Source organism: Chaetodon trifascialis, chromosome 12, assembly GCF_039877785.1.
Source record: "Chaetodon trifascialis isolate fChaTrf1 chromosome 12, fChaTrf1.hap1, whole genome shotgun sequence".
Lineage (NCBI taxonomy): Eukaryota > Metazoa > Chordata > Actinopteri > Chaetodontiformes > Chaetodontidae > Chaetodon > Chaetodon trifascialis.
Genome location: NC_092067.1, coordinates 23,541,625 through 23,563,804, shown reverse-complemented (window position 1 = coordinate 23,563,804; position 22,180 = coordinate 23,541,625). Strand labels below are relative to the sequence as shown.

At 46.2% G+C, this 22,180-nt stretch overlaps 1 protein-coding gene across 1 annotated transcript in view; it reads left to right on the top strand.

Annotated features, from left to right (window-relative positions):
- Nucleotides 1-211: 211 nt before the first annotated feature.
- Nucleotides 212-22,180, top strand: part of col5a2a (collagen, type V, alpha 2a) — a 34,427-nt gene continuing 12,458 nt past the window's right edge. Inside the window, exons 1-11 of the mRNA XM_070975588.1 lie at nt 212-543; nt 17,964-18,186; nt 18,666-18,684; nt 18,777-18,809; nt 18,907-18,939; nt 19,181-19,234; nt 20,088-20,180; nt 20,434-20,505; nt 21,255-21,299; nt 21,400-21,453; nt 21,591-21,644. Of these exons, the coding sequence (XP_070831689.1) occupies nt 453-543; nt 17,964-18,186; nt 18,666-18,684; nt 18,777-18,809; nt 18,907-18,939; nt 19,181-19,234; nt 20,088-20,180; nt 20,434-20,505; nt 21,255-21,299; nt 21,400-21,453; nt 21,591-21,644 (771 nt within the window). The 5' untranslated portion in view covers nt 212-452. The remainder of the gene's footprint in view (nt 544-17,963; nt 18,187-18,665; nt 18,685-18,776; nt 18,810-18,906; nt 18,940-19,180; nt 19,235-20,087; nt 20,181-20,433; nt 20,506-21,254; nt 21,300-21,399; nt 21,454-21,590; nt 21,645-22,180) is intronic.

Genomic DNA, 22,180 nt, shown 5'->3' with positions numbered 1-22,180 from the left:
AGCAACCACTTCTGAAGAAAGACAAAAATCAAGCAACACTTTCAAAGACACAGAGCCGTTTTTTTTCCTTATCTGCTCCCTGATCTTTTAGCGCGAGTCAAAGTTGGGATTGTTGCGTTCAGAGATAGCAGGAAAGAATCACTGGAAAGTCTGAGAACTTGTGAACATGGGTGTAGCTCTCCCACAGCCACAAAAGCCTGTGAGAGGATGGTTATGGGAGAGGGCTGACAAAAGGGGGAGGAAAATTAGGCTCGCCAGCATTCTTCTCATTTAAAGCTGTAACTACACAAAAAAGCACTCACGCAGTCTGGGCTGGGTCTGCGTGCTGCTTACAAGGAGGGGTACTCTTGAATTCATGGTGGTGCAGTGATAACCTGAGCATTTTTTTTCCCCTTTTCATCCTTTTTCCCCTCGCTTTGCGCACAAGGAAGGCTCATGTCTTTCTTATAGACATGATGAGCTTTGTGCATTTAAGGACTTTCCTTTTTCTGGTCGTCTCCGTGGCTCAGGTTTTGATTGTCACATGTCAAGATGGAAACAGCGGTAAGTGAACCCCTCTGCTGTTTATTTTAACACCTAATTGCTGTTTGGTGTGATGTGTGACGCTGGCTGATGGTTGCTTTTCCAACAGTTGCTGCACTTTTTTGCTCAGGCTTGTACAAGCAATTGGATTAAGATGTAAAAATTCTCTTTTTTTACAAGTGTTTTAAGCCATTGACTACTTTAAATGTGCTCTGGACTGAGGCAGAAGTGACTTTAATAACCCACATTTGTTAGAAGTTCAAGCGTCCTGCGTGGACTTGTTGTGCCACAGTGAATTCTCCTTGTACATGACATCTTCATTTGCTCTCTTGGTTTGTTAAAATTGCTGTTTTCTCCTGGATAGCAGCTGAAAATGTGGTGACTAGATGGAACATGTAAGCAAGAGCTCTGCTGGAGCTGATTGAGACAAACCTGTGGTTATTAGAGACTCTGCCTGGCTTACAGAAGGTTTAAAAGAGATGAGAGTTACTGTTGTGTGGATTATCTGCAATTGGCAAAGGAGCCGTGCATGTCAGGAAACAGTCCGGCGGACATCTGTCAGTGATTGTAAGTGATGTCACCCTCAGGCACTGAAACTGTGCAGCGGAGGGAAATGAGCACCTTTGTGGTTTTGCATTACCGCTGCACTGCTCCGCGACTGTGGAACATTCATTAAGCGTTACCACAAGCGTCCTCTTCCCCTTCGGACGACGTCGTACATCTGCAAAAAGAGTTTGAGCGGCAGAGCTCACGCGGCACGGAGGGAACACAGGCTGCACGTTAATTCAGAGCAGATGTGGGGAGACGTGAGAGGGGGAGATGCTGCCGGATAGTTTGAGTCACCCGGCGGACAGCGGGGCTGCTGATGTCTTCAGCTGGCAGCGCCGAGAGCTGGAACACCTGAGAGCTCTTGTTTTACTTGAACTGCGCCTGCTCCTGTAGTGTTTGATGTCTCGTGTCGTCACCGGGACTGTGTTGTTTCTGCACATGATGTCACGGGGCCACTTTGTGCTCTGGAAAGTTGAGTTGATGGGCCCCTGATGGAGTGCGGCACAGACGGCGTTGTTTATTTTCTCAGAGCCGTCATTCCCTCTGGATAATTGAAGTTTTTCTTTCATTATGTCATTAGATAAAATGGGTTGGCTTTACTCTTTGAGTCCATTTTCACACCAAGCAGAGGCAGCACGTGTTAATGTGGCACCAGATAGAGCGCCACCCTGTGGTGGACGCAGCACGGGGCCCAAAACATGTCTCAAGCACAGCTGTGCTTAAGTAAGATTTAACACCAATAATAATAACGACGGCAACACTGCAGTTCAATTCATTGTTATTGAATTATATGAGACACAGATTTAAAAGGGATGCTTCACCTGAACATGGAAGAAGATCTGAAGCTCAGGCAGAGGTGTTTCATACAGACGCATGTTTGTTTGTCTTCTGAGATGCTCTGCGTTGAGCAGTGTCCTTGTTGAGGAGCTGTCTCTGTCCATATTTGTCTATGTGAGACCGCACACCGATCTTGCAGGCTTCTTTCCGTGGAATGGCGGTGGGTGAGGCGGTTGCTTTTCGACCAAATGAAAACAGCGGAAAGTTCACGTTTTTTGTGGACTCAGGGAAAATGTGGTTCACCAGCACTTTGAGACAATGCACGTGTGTGTCTGCAGGGGCTTTCAAGACTCCACAGTGAGCAGTTAGTGGATGAAATGTTGACATTTTACACTCCAGCTTTGTTTGTATAGCGAGTGCTTGAATAGGAAAGATACCACTCAACAATAAGGAGCCGTGACACCACAAATAAGGTCAAACCTGAGCTGCTCACAGCTTCGAGTAGCTCTGGATATCGCATACGGCCATGGCTGCAGTTACCAGTGTTGCTCCATTTAATTGGGACTTTTATATGGAAAATTGCAACTTCAAATTGAGTGTGGTTGAATGTTGATGAAACTGCATAATTGCAAGCAGACTCATTCTCTCAGTCAGCTATCGACACCGTTTTTTTAAGCCTCTTCTGAAATACACAAAGAAGTCAGCAAAAGTCGGCTTTGAGGTCACTGGAAAGATTTGTGAGGAACCAGATTTCGGTGGAATTTACAAAATCACAAATGGTCCTTTGAAGGCTGAAAGCACATTTAAAACAAATGTTGAAAACTTCTCGTCTGTACAGTTGTGCAGCTCGAGATGAAAGTCATATGGGCGCACATGTGTGGAAAGTTTGCTTTGCAAAAGAACATAAGTTGGCAAATGAGATCAAGGAGCAGACTTTAAGCTCGCCATTGGAAATGGTGACGCCAACGTAGATTACCGGGATGAAAATGTATCACATCCCTCGTACAACACCTACAACTGTACTGGAAGAAGCAAAGTGTTTAAATAATATTTGGAGAAAGGTTTAGAGGTTTGAACATGGAAAACAGGAGTGTGTGTGTGTGTGTGTGTGTGTGTGTGTGTGTGTGTGTGTGTGTGTGTGTGTGTGTGTGTGTGTGTGTGTGTGTGTGTGTGTGTGTGTGTGTGTGTGTGTGTGTGTGTGTGTGTGTGTGTGTGTGTGTGTGTGTGTGTGTGTGTGTGTGTGTGAGCATTACTCCTCCCAGACGCTGACATAGCTGTAAAACATCTTCAAAGATGCCACTTAGCGCCTTACATCAAAGAGGCTAAACACCCAGACGTCGTGAAAGCGGTGGATTGAGTTTGTTCGCGGAGCTGCATTTGTCTCCTCATCGCCAAACTCTGTGAGAGAAACACACGGGCAGAGAGCAAAAATCTGGCATTCCTGATCAACAAACCTACATGAGGTCACTCTGTCTTCCAAATTGGTTCCAGTTGTTGTTGCCACATCACTGACATCGCAACAAATGGGCTGTTTTCTACCAAAGCTGAAACGTCCAAACATGTGAATTCAACCAGGTCCACAGACGGCTTTGATTAGAAACACATGCTGCATTTTTGAGCTATGACTTGATTACACGCCTCTTTTCTTCCACAGCGAAGGGGGTCGGGCTCAGCGGACTGTACATTGTCTTCAGTTACACCTTTCCATGGCAGCTTTATCAGTCGCCTGATGTGCAGCATCTGGCAGCGTACCTGGAATGTGTTGGTGGCGCAGACCGTGGAGCCTGTGCCTGTGAGGACTTCTCCATGGGAACTACTTATAAACCAAATTATTGCAGTCAGCAAATGGAGGATTGGGGTGGGGGGATGACTTCCAGATGTTAAGAGTGGCTTTGGCAGGATTTGGAAAATATTTTTTTGAAAAAGTCTTAGCCCTCGAGATAGTTGGAAGGGGAGGACGTTAAACGGCTGATGTAAGACGTAACGTGTCAATATTGTTTCAGTGTGAGTTGAGCCTGGACGGACGGGGAGCGTCCTGCCTCGTGGTTGGCCTGGAGATGTCGCCTCTCCAGGATCTTTACGCTGAGCCTCCGCAGGTTCAAGTTAAAATAACTATCTGTTCAAAAAGCGTGCAATTAGGGCTCAACCTGACAGTTCTCCTGGCCGTTGATTGGCACGTAGTCTCCGATCTGCCCTGTGATCCTCTCAGCCTGTCCATGTGGGAGGATGACAGGATGCGGCGTAAACACACGACGGGCTGGGTTTCCCCCAGCGCTGTCATTTCAGTCTCATTAAGAATGTGCCAGAGCCGCTCAGCCATTCACACGAGCACATAAAGTGACTTCAGGCTCACACTGCAGCCCAACAATGCAGGAAAATGTTTGAAATTAAAGCCCAGTTTTCAGCTTTCTTTATACAGCCCAGTATCACAAATCACACATTTGCCTATAGGAGCTTTACAAACTGGACACCCTCCATCCCTAGACCCTTGATTTGGAGACGGAATAAACCCCCCCCCCCCTCAAAAAACCCCCTTTAACAGGAAAAAATGGAAGAAACCTCAAGAGAAGACTGTGAAAACAGTGGAAAAATGTCTCTGTGGTTCTGTCGGGAGCTCTCCAACGTTTGAGAAAATAACCCGCTTTAATGAAAAGTCTGCATGAAAAGACGTGGGCCTATAGGAGGCAGGGAGGGTCTGAAGTACAGTAAGATGCTATCATGTTGCATTGTGGGAACTCCAGTGTTTCTGTAGCTCAGCCGTACCGCCGTCTGGAAGCATCTGTCCGCCTCGGCCGTTGTTCCAACCTCATGGAAGCGCCGGAGCTCCTTTCACTTGTTCAGAAACAGTTTGACGATACGTGATTCAGCCGTCGTCTCGTTTGGACTCACGTCATGTTTCTCGACGGTTAAAAAGTAATTTTGTCCGTCCCTGAACGGCAGGAAAACAAACTGACATCCCCGTCATGTCAATGCCTCTGAGAAGCCAGCCGCTGGTGTCTGCCTGTACAGTGAGTGTTGACACAGCTGCTTGTAGTTTTTCCAGGAGATCAGGAGGACTTTTGCCCTTTGGAGTTCATCCACTGTAGGTTGGCAGGCCTGAGTGTAATATAGTGCTCCCCCCGAACATGTTCTCCATCTCCCCCCTGCTGACTGTTTCAAAGGCTGCTGTAATTGGTTCAAATCTTCCAATTTCATGAGACGTGATGTCCCTTCTGGGAACCTTCCTGTCTGTGCTGAAGTGCTTTGAGCCAGGTAGCGATTCAGCACAATTACATTTAAGTTGCTGTTGAGTGATTTTTCTAATTAAGCAAAGACGACTGTCATCGTCCGTAATGAGGAAATGAGTGTACGAGTCACAGTTAAGCTTCAGAAAGACCTGGATGTATAAGCTGTAGCACCAGTAATTTTCAAAGAAACTCATAAACTCTAAAATGCGACAGTGTCGTCGGTCAGATCCTCAAGCACCGCGCTTCCTTGTTTAAATGCCGCAAAATGGCGGCTGTCAGCCATAATTGCAGGTTGCGGTCCAACCTTAATTCTAAGTTGTAGCTAGGTTGTGTATATTACAGCTGCAGAGGGTGAACAAGCAGAGCTACATGGGTGTTGGTGGGTGACAGGGGTTAGCAATGCGGCCTAAGTTATGTTTAGGCTCTTAACGACTTGTCGGACAGCTGATTGACTTGACGGTGAAATGCCTCGTATAAGCGCCTTGAGGTCACTGCTGAATCCGGGTGGTCTTGCTGCAGCGGAGCTGAAGCAGTGAAGCAGTGTCTTAAAAATGACGAATGCCTCGTTAGGAGCAGCAGCGTGTGATTAAAGGTAAAGGTGTTGCATCATTATCAGCAGGCGGGATCGAGGTTTCTCCCAGAAAGAAGCAAACGGTTGCTTCCTCTTGCTCGGCGCTGACTGTGATGGATGCCTTGACTGAGTTGGACCATGTGTGTTTTGGACTTCCCGTTCACTGTCAAGGCTTGTTTGATGTGCCTTTTGTACTCCATGTTTCTATAGCAGATCAGTGGAATACGGTCTGGAAACAGAGAGGTTCACTGGAAAATGAATCATCGTAATGAACATACAGTGGTCTTCAATCGTACAAATATAGACATCCTCCAAGAGGCTCGTGTTCCGGGGGGGGAAAATGTTAGGTTTAGCCGAGCTCCAACACACATAGTGCTGGAGTCTGTACTGTGCAGCAGAGCCAGATCTCAGCAGAGGGTATGATGTTTCTTGAAATGTCATCTACTATTAAACTCATTGTGAGCAGAGCAGATACATCTATCAGCCGGGAACAGCATCCGTTCTCTGGAGCACAAAAGTAAGACCAAGAAGACTTTTTCACTGGCTCACGGTCTGTTGCATCAAAATAGCCGCTGACTCAAAACATGTCCGGTATGGAAGTAAGTTATTCAGCAGAGAGAAGAGCGCTTTCTCCTCACACAATGTGGGTCTGTGCTGCCCTTTGCACGCTGGCCGCAATGTCCAGTCAGTGTTCCCGAACAAACACCTCTCACACAGAGCCAGACCAATGAGACGTGGAAATGTCTGCCTGTCGTCTGTGACTCATGGCTACCATTTAACCTCGATGATTTCACCAGCTGGGCCAAGAAGAGGCAGCTGCGGAGAGGCGTCTGAAAGGGAGTCGGCTAAAGCGGCAGCGTTAAACATCAGGCCGTTTAGTTTGCGTTCGGATCGTCAAGCGGCTGGCTTTTAATTGTTTACAGTACTTTGTGGAAAGTTAGAAACATTTCAACCAGACGAGCAGAAATCCAAACGCTGGCATGGTAATTTACAGTCCGCCAGCTTTAAAATGATCCATATGAGTGACATTGAATGCTGGTACTCTGTGTTTCTGTAAATATACTTCAGAATTAAAGCGAAGCCGCATGGTTTTTCCTGCAGAAACACTATCCTGCTGAGTAACCTTGTAATCGCTGTGGTGTGTAGACGTTTTGGCTCAGGCTTCACTTCATCAGCCAGAGCAGTTCAACACCGGCAAATACCTCCAGTTTACACAGCGACAGCAGCGCGTCTCTTTATTTACCTGAGCTAAATTAGAGCTCCAGCGACAGGCTTTGGGTGTAGATTTGTGTTTAATCTCAGGCTCCCTCTTGTTTCGAAAGCTTTCACTGATGTGGCCCGGTACTTTAAACATGGGGTTAGCCTGGAAGAGGAGGAAAGTTCATTTCATCTTAATTTTAGATCTATTAGGGGAGAAGGGAGGGGGTGAAGGGGAAGGGAGGAATGGAGGAAGGAGGAGGAAGAGGATGGAGAGGAGTGAGAATGTGGTGTGGAAGAGGTGGCAAACAAGGGAAGCCCGGAGGACGGCTCAGTGCTTGTCATTAAGGCCAAATTCTTCTCTCTAATCTCGTTCTCTCCCCCCTCGTACTGTAAATCGCAGCAGACTCGTCCAGCTCCAGCACAGGAAGTCGTATTGAACTGGAATTTCCTCTGGAAAAGCACGTGTTTGGGCTCCGCTTGTTGTCATGTGTGATTTGTGGTCAAGCCTTCGAACAAACATGAGAACAAAATGTTTTGTAAGAGCAAAGGCCTCCTTCCCTCACAATAAGTTCAAATAATAAGTTAACTTAATTATGGCAGTGTTGTGCACAGACGCTGCCAACGCTGCGAGCTGTTAAACATGTTGGTCTTTTATTTTTGTAACTATCAAAATGAGGTCAGCTGGCGATTCGTTAGCTCTGGAGAGCCACGGTCGTAGCTGTTCCTCTGGTAGGACTCTGCCTCTCGGGAAGACATTTCTGAGCCTCACACAGCTGTTGATGACATGCTGAATAAAGTATGCAACCCTTACTGATAGAAGAGAGGAGTTTCAGCAAACAAACTGCTGCAGATCTGCCAAGAAATAATCCTCCGCTCGGCGCCGACGGCACTGCAAGAACACGCCGAAGACGCCTGAGAAACAGAGCTGCAAAGAGGTTCATGCAGTTTGGTGTTTGGCCATAATGTCACAAGGACGTAGGTGGGAATATTAGACTCATACTGCTCTCATTAGAGATCACTGTGTGTGTGTGTGTGTGTGTGTGTGTGTGTGTGTGTGTGTGTGTGTGTGTGTGTGTGTGTGTGTGTGTGTGTGTGTGTGTGTGTGTGTGTGTGTGTGTGTGTGTGTATGTGTGTATGTGTGTGTGTGTGTGTGTGTGTGTGTGTGTGTGTGTGTGCATGCGTGTGTGTGAGCATTCACATATAAGTACATTTAAGTTAAATTCGGATTGAATTTCCTTCATGAAATTGAATTAAGTCATATGGAATTTTATGATTTGATTTGTCTCTTCACAAATGAAATATGTCAGACTGTCTATGAGGCTGTTTATTCACCACAGAGTTGAGTTTTTGGAGGACATTTATGTGCAAACACAGCTACACACAGCACATCAGATTAAGACCATGATGATCCACCGCTGACCAAATACAATGATGGCAGGAACATTCAGCTCACAAGTGACGGTGTGCATCGTGTGCTGAGATGCATTTTGACTCTTTACAGCAAAGATGTTGTAGTTTTGGACATCGGTTAAATGTCCTTCCCTACAGTCTGATGAGACTGTAACGCCACCTGACGTAGATTTAGTCTGCACAGCTGCTGGCAGGAATTGGTGATCAACTTCTGCATCTCTCTGGTGTACCAAGTTGCTTATTGTAGAGTAATTCCGTGGGTTTTATGGCTTACAGATACTAATATCAGTATTTCAGAGTCTTTCATAAACACTTCACTTCAATTTTGTTATACAAGGATTGTGACCAAGACATGCGCTGCTGAAGGTCTCTGGTGGACAAACCATCTAACAGAGTAGCTGTTTGTGCTTCAGATGCAGCGCCAGGCCTCGTTGAGCTAAAGTTCATCATAACCCTGACCTCCTGACCTCATCACCTCTCTGTCTCTGTCCATCTCTGGCTTTCACAAAAAACACAGGCCAATGTAAACTTCAAGGGCTTCACTTAGCAATAAAGAGAAAGTGATAAATCCTGTGTGTCCCGCGGGGCTTCAGCCTGGGTGATGTCACCACAGTGAGGGGCCTCGCAGTGTGGACCCTCTCTCAGGCTCCTGGTCAGCAGCAGCCTGTGGAGAAGCGCTGCAGCCCGGACAGACCGTCATCCCTCCATGTTTTTAGTTAAGCTCAGCAGACTTTAACTGCTGTTGGAATAATAGCTGATGTGTTGACTGTCCAAGCTAAGTACTCATAGATGCCTCCGGCCCGAGAAACAATGAGAACGGCTGATGTAGTTCACTCAAATTAAGTCATGGTTTCCATCTCAGAGATGATACAGGACTGACGCCAAATCAAGCATATCTCATGATGTTTTGAGGAATTTTCGGCCTAAAACATCTGCTCAGACGCTGTTTTCTTTACAGATTCGCTCTCTGCTTCCAAAGGCCTCTGCATAACATTGGCTTGAGTTTCAGGACTGTAGCCCATTTGTAAAAGTGCATCCCTGTAAATACAATCATGTCACATCATGTCTCCCAGCAGTGTTTTGGATGCATCGTGATTCAGTTTTCTTGCTTGTTGTGGCATTTCTACCTTAAAATTATTCAAAGATTCGTTAGTGTGCTCTTGAATTAATGTGTGCATACCTTAACTAGCTTGTTTAAGGGGTGTTGGTGCTGTCGTGGTACTAACTGCTCATCATGCAGTCAGTGTTATGTTCGTTTTGTCATTTTAGGATCGGCTAAAACTCACAATCTGATGTAAATATAAATAATGTCATGCTTGTGGTCTCACACTTCGCAGTCCAGTCGAAACTGTAAATATTTATGGAAAACATCCTTTTCCTGAGGGGCTGCACAGATGAGGCTGCGTGTGCTGGTGGCATCAGGTTTCTGAGCGTTTAATGATGAGGGAGATAACAGGAGCAAGGGGGAAAGATAAGAATAAGCACTTAAAAATAGGCCGAACAGGAAAAGAGAAGAGAAAGAACAGAGCAGAAAGGAGGAGTGTGGAGGAAAAGTCCAAAAGGAGACGGCGTGCTTTGAGAGGGATAAGGGGAAAGAAAAGGAGATTGGAGAGCTTGACGGGGATATGAGAAAACACAGGCTAATGCGGAAGAAAAAGTGGGGTTTAAGAAGCGGCCTCAGGCAGCCATTTGGGTTTGAGGAGAGGATACAGCATCCTTAAACTGCCGTAGCACTCAGGTCAGACTAAATGTGGAGGCAATAAGGCTGCGTTGCCTCCGGGGTTCCTCCTCGCTGCTAATAACTGAGAACCCTCCCCGGCTTGACGAATGATAATGGCAGAACATGTGTGTTTCATCATTTGGCTGTTGGAAGTCAGATTTCAGATCGTTAGGAATGTTTGAGGGTAAAACGTCTCCGTTACCCGTAAGCTGTGACCCCATGCTGTGCTCGCTGTAAACGTCGTGCATGGTCCATTGTGTCGCGTTTATGGGATTTCTGTGAGTTGAGCTGCAGCTCTGTGCGTAATGCTGAGTGTGAAGCTGCTCAGACTGCAGGAAGCCATGAGACTGCACAGGAGAGATGGATGTGTTAATGCAAAGGCCAACAGATGGTTTCAGCACTGATGGGAGCTGCAGACGGTGCAGGCAGGACAGACAGAGCAGACGATGCAGACAGAGCAGAAGGTGCAGACAGGGCAGACAGGGCAGACAGAGCAGACGGTGCAGACAGAGCAGAAGGTGCAGACAGGGCAGGCAGGGCAGACAGAGCAGACGGGGCAGACAGGGCAGACAGAGCAGACGGGGCAGGCAGGGCAGACAGAGCAGAAGGTGCAGACAGGGCAGACAGAGCAGACGGGGCAGGCAGGGCAGACGGTGCAGGCAGGGCAGACGGTGCAGGCTGGGCAGACGGTGCAGGCTGGGCAGACAGGGCAGATGGTGCAGACAGGGCAGACGGAGCAGACAGTGCAGACAGAGCAGACGGTGCATATGGTGCATCTGAATGCTTTAAACTGTTGGTTAACCCCCTAAAAAAACAATTACTGAAAACCTATTTTCCCATTTGCTCCTGTAACTGTCTAGTCATGCACATCACTTCACAAATCATGCTGAGGTTAGGGTTAGGATTAGCTTCTAAGATTTCTGCCACAAGCTCAATAAAGTGATGGCAGATTGATTTGTTATCGTGCATCAGAAAAACGACATTTCCAAAAGCAGCGTCCCCATCACTCGGGATAATCTGCAGAACCTGCCGCCAGCGCTGCTCATAGGGACTATTTCTTCAGCAGAGAGGAGCTCCAATGAAAGCCGTCGACGTTGAGGTCTGTGGATTATCAAGAGGAACTCGGACAAAGTTTCCTTCCTTCTTTTAAAGTTTCAGTGCTTTGAAAACTGTGAGCGACTCTTAATTCACCTCCATTTATCATGGCGGCGGCACATTTTGAAAGACTGGTCTCAGAAAGCCTCAGGAGTTGATGTGAAATGATCTTCGTGAGGAGAAACCACACTGACTGATTACATAAGATTACATTCAGGGGTTTGTTTGGCATTGATATAATGTAAGCGTTATAACCTCACAGTATATTAGTAGTATATTTTTCCTGACCTTAAACCTTTGTGGTGGTTTGGCTTGGACACATGTTCCAGCACCAGTTCTTCAAAGTTGACCAGTGCATGGAGAAAGCTTTTATTTCCCCCCCAAAATATTGAATTTTATGATGATTTTGCAATTTTTTCAAACTTGGTCGTGAATACAGTCATAACTTGTAACAGATGTGTTAAATTGTTGGCGGACTGAAGCTAAGAATGCAGATGATGTGCTGAGAAGATTCATATAGCCACGATAGCGCTTCAACCGTGTCGCTGTGCTTCATGTCCAGATATTATATTTCATTTCCATTTGGTTTTTTTTTTAACATGAAGGCCAGAAACTCTGCTTTTCATTGGATTTCTCTGTTTCAGTCATGCAGCGGGAGCTTATTGTGCTCCTCAGTGTACAGAATCCACAGTTTACTCTTCCACATCTGGCTATGTGCTCAGTTGATGTAAAACACCAGGACGCTCTGACCCCTTGTATATGTTAACGCTCCGCTCTGGTAAACTGGAATCTTTTACGTCACCCGTTCCTTTACTGCATAGCTGCTTTTACACGGCCGAATGTAAAATTGTAAATTGATATCAGCGCATTTAAAAAGTGTGTCAGTGGAGGTCAGATAATGATTGTGTATCCTGCACATCTGCTTTTGCATTACTTTAATGAGCTTCATTGCAAGCACATACAGCAAGTTTTGTCTGCTAGCTACATTTCATAGTAAAGGGTAGACAGGCAGTGCGGCACATTGTCCACTTCAGTAAAGTGTGTCAGCGAGAGTCATTTAGCTCGATCAGCGTGCTCTGGAACCGCCTTAAGAGGATATGAAAACCACATGTTTGACCATTTACCAGGACTGTGTAAGATTTGATTTCAAATCAAACAGCTCCACCTGGTACAGTTAAACAGTCATTTCTAGCTTTGCTTTACTCTCAGAGGTCATTTCATATTAAGGTACAAGCAAAAAAAAAAAGAAAAGCTGCTCCCTGCAGTTACACACGATCAGTCTGAACGCTGTACCTTTAAGGCCAGCCTGTTGGATGTATGTCCTATGAATCATCTCATCTTTTTATCTGTTTTTTGGTTTAAATGTAAATTTCTTTTGTGGCATTTCACTGTACATTCAGACCTAACTACAGTTACAATTAGTAATCTGGGAGACGCTTCTATCCAAAGCAACGTATGAATTCCCACACCGATGGCGCCGGGGAAATTCAATTTCTGTCCACCATGAAGCCACAGAGTTGAGTTTAAAACAGACAGATCAGCGAACGTGTTGAATCAGCGTGTGGGTCTTTGTCTTCTCTGCAGCAGTTCCTCTCATGAGCTTTATTCTCGGTTCATTTGGGGCCCGAGCAGAAAACGACCACCCCGGTTTTGAACTTTGACCCCGTCCTTGGTGAGAATCTTGGGCCTTTGATGTTTGCAGTGAGGACCATTTGCAGTTTAGTGGCTTTGCATTCTCATTTCAGCAGCTTGTGTTTTCTGATTCTCTAATTACAGCCAATTATTCATCATGGAGCTCGCCATCTGTCCCACAGCGTATTTACTTCATAATGACTACAAGCACAGGCTGTAAACTGCGTTTTCCATATGGCGTGAAGACGCGGGACCTGTTTGATCAGCCCAGCTGTAAGCACAGAGGATGGCCCTTTCAGCTGTCACGATACCTCATGACAATGGCAGCGAAGGATGCCTGATCCATCATTTAAACGCCTGTTTCTGCCTCTTACGGCTGATTCATTTGAGCCGAGTCTACGTTAAAATGCAGATTCAGACGACAACAACCAGCTCTACTGTAAAACGAATGAGATAGAGATGAATCAAATCCAAGGCAGCAGAAAGCCAAGAGTCAGTCAGCCAAATAGATAAAAAGTGGAGGAGGGGGGATGTGTAATTTGGCAGGACCACAATCCTCCCAAGGCTGAACAGGGGATGGGAACAGCTCATAGCTGTGGTTGCCTCTTTAAAGGAAGACCCGTTGGAGATGGGGCCCGTTGATGGAAAAGCCTAGACATGTAATCAGCCAGCTACTTATTCATGTCAACTTTCCTGGCCCGAACTTCCGAGCCCTCCCTCCAGATACTGAGCCTCGTTGGTGGAAGCTGAGGTGAAGAGCGTGTTCGAACTGGAGCGTTATTACAGATTTCAAGCTCTGTCAACACAATACAGCAAATCCTTTATGCTTCACAATATCAAACAGACAGATCCTGTTTTTTTATATTCAAATCTGAGAAAGGTTGAGGGATGGTGCAGGGTGTTGATTCACCTTGAAGCAGAACGCTGGGCTGACATGTTTTTGACCCATTGCAGCTCAGGCTTTGGGCTAATGGGGCAAATGCCTTGTCTGATGTTTATGGAACGGCTGCTTTTATGGACAGCGTCGGTGGACCAATCCCAGGCTGAGTCAAAGGTCCTTTACAGAGGGAAGATTTATGTTTGGCCGTGACACCGAGGGGTTTTAGAGCAGGAAAGTGCAGCTGCTGCAGAGCCACCCCTCAGCAGCTGTAACTCATCTGCATCTGGACGACGAATCAGGCCGCTCCTCACGGTATTCAGCACGTCAGTTTGAAGAACACGAGCGGCATTTCGTAAACTTGTCATCCAGCGGGCACTGTCTTTGTGAGGGTTAGACCCCGGGGGGTGAGGGGCATCATTGTGGGGCCTGTGCTTGGACCCACCCAACTTTTTTTTTGCTTTCATAAAGGAAATGAGAATTCCAGCTTTATGTGACTCATTGTTTCCATAAGGTCATTTTCTAACCCCTCGACTCCCCGAACACAATGTGCTATAAGTATTTCCACATTAGCCAAGGAAAATCCATAAACTATCTACGTTTTCTGTCTCCTCACGCTTGCCAACGACATCACATTTCTGGCGAGGTGAGCGAAGGTTTCCCAGGTTGGTCCTGGCGGTTGGATGGCGTGCGGCGGCTGAACAGAGGATGTGGGCTTCTTTGTTATCTGGCTGATGTCTGCTGAGCTGTATTTAATGATAAATGGTTCACAGCAGACACATGAGTCATGTTGAAGAGCTCCAGACTCCATGTTTTAAAGCGGGAGAGGAAACCGTCTGCCCTCTGAGCTGACTAGTGGAAAATCCAGATCGAGCGGTGGCCGCCGGACGGCAGCACGCCTTCTCACCGTTGTCACGATTAAGCTGCTTTCACGGCGTCTGTGGAAAAGTGTGGAACCTGCAATGAATTAGCTGAGAGGAGGGGAAAAAGTGAACGTCCCCTCTCCTCCTCCTCCTCCTCCAGGCTTGCGGTGGGGTTTTTTTTTTAAAGACCACACTTCTCTCCCAGTGAATTTCAATCTCTCCCAACTCACAGCATTCGAAATCTCCCGAAACCCAACAGGAAAAATTGCTCTCCAGCTTCGTGGCCGCCGGCTCGGCCAGACGTCCCTGGTGTGACGTTTTTATGTCTCAGCAGTGAAAAGGACTCGAGTTACACGCAGTTTAGCGCCTGTAAAGGTTACCTGAATGAGATGCCAGCAGGAGATAATGGTGTAGCAGCGTGTTTGAGGCTGAGGAAACAATATGAGGACATATTAACAAGATTTCAAATCCAGGCAGCATGAAAGCAGCTAACCTTGTTCTTTGAAACAGGAAAAAAAGGAGCTGGAGTTGTTCTCCAAAGATTAAGATTCATGACTAAAATGGATCCAAGCGCTTCCACAGATGAAGAGAAAGGCAGCGTTTCGCTCCGTGGAGCGCCGGTTTTCATTTCAATGTGTGATGTTGCTGGCTGTTAAAAGGCAGGAAATGTCACCGCTGAAATGTGTGTGTTTAATGTCTCGAAATACTTTGCAGCTGACAGAACGAGGAAGGCTGAGAAAGTGTACCTGCGGGGTTTTATTTGCTGGTTGGAGTGTTGATGGTCTGAAACATACACAGATAAAAGCTGACGGCCTGAGCCAACAAAGCTGGTGTGGAGATAAAGAGTGGACGTTAGAGTCGGACTGCTGCTCTGTGTCAAAGGGTCATTTTCTGCTGTGTGTGGCTGAATGTGACTGAGGCGCACAGTGCGTTAATGTCAGCCAGATAATCCCAGGATGCTTTAAAATTCAGTATGCACATTTTTCTAACTCGGATAGGTTTCACAGCGATGTGCGTGAAGTTTGAACTGAAATGCTAACGCTTATCTTTAGCGTTATGAGCATCATGAAAGTGTTTTTTATATTTTATTGCGAGAGTGAATAACGCAGATTTATGTAGATTGTAGCATTCCTAGTATTTGTGTGTTTTATCATGACTGAGGATAAAGCAAAGTGAACAAAACTGGCAGGAAAAATCAACAAGTGCAGAGAAAACAAAAAACAGCACGTAAAGACACAAAAGTCTGAGGTATTACACAAATCACACCTCATCATACTTGTGAGATTAGACGTAATGATGTTAATGTGTCTGATTACATGGTGCGTTTGTTCAGAGGCCTCGAGTTTCCTTTAATTCGAGGTATTTCTGAAGTCTTGTTAAGGCAAGTTTGGATGTAATTTATCACTCACGTCGTCGTTTGTCTCCACATTGGCTTCCTTTGAGCCTGTGATTTTACAAACTGCAGCGGTGCTTCATATCATCCCTGAACGTTAGATCTACGAATATTATTCCTATTTGTAGCCCAGACGGCAAAATAGGGATGACTGTAAACTTAAATTCAAAGGGTCATCGAGTGTGTTATTCTTTGGTATGACCAAAGGGGGGCGCCAGAGTTAAAAATCTTTATAGGTAATATTCATGTGTGTTAACTTTAAAAAATGTTGCATTATAGATAGTAACAGTTAGTAATTAGCGCTAACCTTCAGAATAATCTCACTTCGTACACAGTTTAACTTTTAATGGACACATTGGAGGTACAGTTTGACACAAAATGATAGATAAAAATCTATTATCCGACTTTTTCCTGTTTTACTCTTAAACAGTGACACTGGTGCACCATGTAGCGACACCATGCTATGCTAATGGTGATATACATGGAGCATATGAGCGCTGAGCACTTAGATGTGTAAAGATAAGATAAGAACATCTCTGAATCATGCTTTCTGTGGTCATGGCCTTCTGTGTGCTTCACTTTGTGCGATTAGTTTTGTCTCTCTGTGCATTTGTCCAAAGGCAGTGTGTAAACCACACTGAGCGCTGCTGAAAATCATGAGTTATGTTCCTCATACGAGCCATCGTGTTCGTCTGAAAGCTGATTCCAACCGTTGCTCAAACATCGTTAAGTGATCTCTTCGTCCACTTCTCGTCAGAATTGTCTTCTTGCGGTCACGTCTTTTCGTCTGAGTCGCAGATGAAATGTTAACAACCTCCGAGCATTATTTACAGCTGCTTCCTATCCCAGGCTCGTCTAATACAAATCTAAATATGGGATTGAGCCATGTTAGGACATGCTGTCTCGCTGCACTTCTCCCTGATTCTTGCTGCTGTTGTTGTTGACTTTTCTTTTTGGATAGTGTACTCCAGCCTCGTTCTTGTGGATTAATACCTATGAGTCTTCATCAGCACTTGGGGCTCCTCTCCTCTCTAACCTGACTTACCTGCAGTCTGAAGCTCAGAGCTGCCACCTGCTGTTCATATCAGGAACAGGTGAAGGCATCAGGGTCTCTGCAGACCTGAGAGAGGTGGGCTCAGCCTCCAGAGTCCTAACATACAGCAACAACCCACAAAAGTCCTGGAGCCTCCTTCTGCTGTTACTTCACATCTAATTTCACCACCATAAGCTCTGCAGAAGAGCAGTTTAGCTATTTACTGATATTTTCAGGCGGGTGTGGAGTAACTGTGTGTGCAGCTGTTGACATGAGCCACATTATTCTGTGTTGAGTTATCCGTGGAGGGCATACTGAACATGTAAAGTCAGCCTTAAAGAGCTGCTTCGCAGGTGGCTGCAGGTTTGCTTTTTTGAACATGAGGCAATTTTTGGAGACGCCGCCTGGGGAGGAAATGATGTCATGTCTGAGAAAACGCTTTTCCAGACCCGACAGTGTGTGCAGAAAACATTACACTGCAAAACTGATGGAGCAGCGGAGGGAAAGCAGAGCTCTGCATTGTCATTTCTGTCCAGCATCGCTTGTTTGGATTCGTTATTTCCTCTCAGAGCAGCTGTTGAATCCTGACATTGTGGCTTTTTTCGCATTAAAAATGTATCATCATTTCTCTGGCTATAACAGCCCCCTGCAGTGTCATCAAACAGGAGAGTAACTCAGCAGCTATTTGCCCTCAGGCAGATGCTCCAAGGAGGAATAAATGACTTTCAGGCTGCGTGGAGACTTAGTGATTCCTCCCGTTGCCTCAGAGAGAGAAGGTGCTGTCTGAAGGTTTCTCCAGAGTTTCAGGTTGAATGTGTTGACCCCACGAGCTTTGCTTTACTGGGATAGGCCTCAGCCCACAGCACCCTGAACAGACAGCAGCTGGATGACACTGGCTCAGTATGAACACTTCAACAAAAAGTACATTTCGTCCTGTCTTGTCTGCACTGTGTAATTGCCAAATGTCTGACAAGGATGCTAATAGAGAACAGGTGTGTTGGGCAAAGCGTCGCAGACCATCAGCTGGCTTTGCTTTTTAATGTAATTGACACGAAGTTGAAAAATGAAGTGTGTCCTCCACCTGTGTGTTCCAGGAGACGATGTGAGCTGCACGGCGGACGGCCAGGTGTACACTAACAGGGACATCTGGAAGCCAGAGCCGTGCCGCATCTGCGTTTGTGACAACGGTCAGGTCCTGTGCGACGAAATCCAGTGCGATGAGCTGACTAACTGCGAGAAGATGGTCATCCCCGAGGGCGAGTGCTGCCCCGTGTGTCAGTCCGATGCATCCAACGGCGGCGGCCAGGGCACCTTTGGTGAGCGAGCGGCCGCTTCTGTGGTCATCTGTCGGGCTGAGAGGTGGAAACACGTGTCAGTGCTTGGAAATGTGTTCAGTTTGCTGTTGTACATTGTAGGTGGAGGCGCAGCAGAGAGCTTCACACACATGTCTTTAACACTGATGAAGGGATGTAGAGAATTCGTAATATTAATGATATCACCATGAATATGTCTCAGCTGTATCGGGTCTCTGTGTCTCAGTGAGATGTGTTTGTCTGTCAGAAACAATGAACACATCACTTTCATTATCAAGCTGCTGCACATCATAGACCCGTGCTGAGACATCGGGCTGATTGTGCTAATTGACTGCTTTGCCTTTTGTTTACCTTGACTGACCTGCATAACGATGACAAATGAATCTCGTTAAAGCCGCTTCCTGACACACTCACGATGAATTATGGCAGGATGAGCAAATAATGTGATCTTTTATGCTTTTTCCTCGACGCAGGCGGCGGCGGCGGCGGCAGGATCTACAAGGTAGGCCGCAGCTTTGTGACGTGCTGATATTCTGTGTGCTGATATTGTGGACTGTGAGATTGAAAGGTTTTGTTGTCTGTCTCTTTGTTCAGGGTCAGAAGGGAGAACCCGGGGATGTCCCACTTGTGAGTGTTTGGATATAAACCTTTTAAACTAGCTGGTAATATTAGTCATAAAGGCACAGTCTAAATGCTGGTAATAACCATGTGTTTAACCCTGCAGGTGACGGGTATTCGAGGCCGCCCTGGACCGATGGTGAGCATCCTGCTTGAAAGAATTTCATGGAAGCTTCTGTGCATGTTGAGCTACCTGAACCGACACTAGATGGCATGAGAGGACAGTTACCTCCTGCATCAGCTCACCTTAAAAGGACCTCAGCAGAGCGGGCTTCTCCTCTGGCTCGCTCTGACTTTTTAAGCACCCCTCTGACGCGTCTGTGCGATCGCAATATCATCGCTCTCACATTTTTATTGCTTCATTTTCTTCATCACTACAGGGACCTCCCGGCTCTCCAGGAGACAGAGGACCTCGCGGAAACAAAGGAAGGCCTGTATGTCACATCCACAGACGAAAACACAACTTTATAACATGAGATTAAAGGAGAGCGTTCACACAGTGACAAGAGTCAGACGTTAGAAAAGTCAACGATGAATTCAAATGTCATATTGTGTTTGAATTCAGCAGCAGTGCTGTGGGCTCTCAGCCTTCTGGCTTCATTATTCAGACATATTGAGGGCTGTTTTTATATATTCTGAATAAATAATTGGTTTTCTAAATATCATCAGGTCTGCATAAATCATTGGAAGCTCACTCTTTGCTCTTTAGCGACTTTTTTCTTGCTGGGGTCGTGAGAGTGACTCCCTGTCCTGTCAAACCAGCCAAAGTGGACAAAATCAAAGAAATACTGCAGCATATATATGTATGCATATGCAGTGAACATCTGTTTTTCCTGTTCAAGGGCGAGAGACAGAGAGTCAAAGTAAAATGTAATGTGGCACGTTGATGTATACTGTGCTCTGCTAGCAAAAACGAGCAGGTTGATGAATGAATGTGCTCGTCTTGGTGGAGTCACAATCCAGTCGAGGGCAGCATTTCAACGCTGATTTATTACTAAATATCCAACAGCTTTCCTACTGCACTTTACAGCTAATGCTTCATAAACAAACAGAAATGGAGCCGCGTCATTTGTACTGAAAGGGAGTGACGGCTTCGGCTTGACGCGTTGGCAGAGCGGAGTGTTTTCTCCACAGAGGCTGATCAATCTGTTTCTCAGGCTGTGAAAAGCCAATAAAAAGTGTTTCACACCAAGTGTTTTCACAGCCACAGAATAATGAGTCAATGCCACACTGACGAACTTAGAAAATGCTTTTCAAACCATTCAGTCATCTCTCTTGACTCTATAGGGACAGCGGGGATCTGCAGGTTATGATGGAGAGCCCGGTGTACCGGGTCAGCCCGGTGAGCCAGGACCTCCAGGACATCCATCGCACCCAGGAGTGAGTTGTGCTCGGAGCACCGTCACAAGCTGCACACACACACACACACGTTCACCTGCATGCATGTGTAGAAGATCAGTAATAACGTCTCACCTTGAAAAGCTCTCATGCACCTGTGCTGATGCACTTTAAATTAACGTTCCTTTGCGCATCATTTGCATCCAGATTTGCTTTTCGTTCTTGCCTATTTGCCACGCTGATGAAGGGCAAATACAAGCCGATTAAACACAGAGGGCGTGTGCTTCACCTGCAGGGCCTGGGATCCCAGATGGCTGCAGGCTTTGACGGAAAATCAGGACCTCAAGGCATGTTGAGCGGCAGCAGGGTAAGAGGCCGTTAGCATAACGTTTAGCATTTTCTGCCTGTAGCTGAGGACAGTCAGGAGCAGGACTGTGCAGTTTTGCTCTGGTTTCACGTAAACCTACAGGAGACCACTGCAAGTCAATGCATTGTCTGAATGGTGTTATTTAAGGTGCAGGATTCTTTAAAAAACCAAAAGCGTAAATTTCCGTTTGCACTGATTAAAAAGCTCATTTTTTAAAAACTGAACATCAGCTTTGCTTTATTGCTCAGCTCCTCGATGTACATAAACCATCTTGTTTTTAGCTTTGCAGCTTTGTCAGCTGCTGACTTCAGATCAGGATGAGCTCACTCTTGTTTTAATTAGAAAATACATTAAATACAGCGCACTGGCAGGCTGTAGAAACCCGCCCGTGCCTCTCGCTCCATCACAGGAGTGAACACGAGGGATGAAGAATCTGCTTTTACTTCGATTGTTCTTAACAAACAGCTGGACGTGGGAAGCGTTTTGATGACTTCTCTGATGTTTACTGAAACAGACTGTCACAGCCTTTGCTTGTATTCTGGTCAGCACAGTAACAACACTGGAGGGGATGTTTTGGTGCTTTGGCAGACATCTTGGATTCAGAGTCTCTCCATTAAAAATGAATCCGTACTATGAATCAGTTCACTTCCTCCCTCTGTTGTTCCTCTGACTCCAGGCAGCAAGTTTCATTATTTCTGACCTTTTATGTGGATTTAAGTGAATTCTGTTCATCCTCTCGTTTCTTTCAGGGAGAGTCTGGAACAAGAGGACCACCTGGGCCCAACGGCTCACCTGTAAGTCCACAGCGTCTTCAACGAGCTTCGGCTGACACTGAGACTGCTTCATTTATTCTATGTTCCTCAATGTTCTGTCTTTTTTCCTCACCCCTCTAAGGGTCAGTCTGGACCACAAGGACCTCCCGGAGATGTCGGCGATCCAGGGCACATGGTATGACATCATTTTTCTGTCCAGTTTGTGCGTGTGGTCAGAGCGCTCGGCCTGCTTTAGCTCAGGATTTGCATGACAGTGGATGCATTTTTGGAAAGATGGTTTTTGATTGGATGTTTACAATCTGTGTCTTTCAGGGTTCGCCCGGGCAAAGGGGGCCCGAGGGCCCTGCGGGGAAACCAGGTGAAGATGTAAGTCGGCTCTGGGACGCTTTGTCTCGCTGAAACCAGCTTTAAAGTGACACCAGCATTCACTCTTCTGCTTCTTTAACACTGACTGTAATTCCACATATTCAGGCTGTAATCAGCAGCTTTGTTCTTTAATCACGAGTGACTCGTTCATCATGCTGTGAAGCAGAAGATCCTGCAGATGCTTGATGATTAGAAGGAGGCAGACGGGACGCCTGCTAACCTGCACACACTTCGTTTTGTTGAGTCTCCCTTTAATCCACAAAACATGTTTTGTAGCATTTTTCTTTGCTTTCCTTTCATTTGTTAGCAAAGACAAAACAAATGGCTGCATGTCACCGGCAGCGCCGTGAAAAACGGCATAATGAAAGCCCAGGCGTCCTACACGAAGCTAACAACGCGTGTCTGTTTGCAAACATCTTGATAAGTAAAAACAACACATTTAGTGAAAAGCCTCTAGCAGACTCCAGCGCTTCACCTCAGCATGTGATTAGAGGCTCCTTCTCGAGAGAAAACGAGTGTTGTGCTGGCATTTCTTT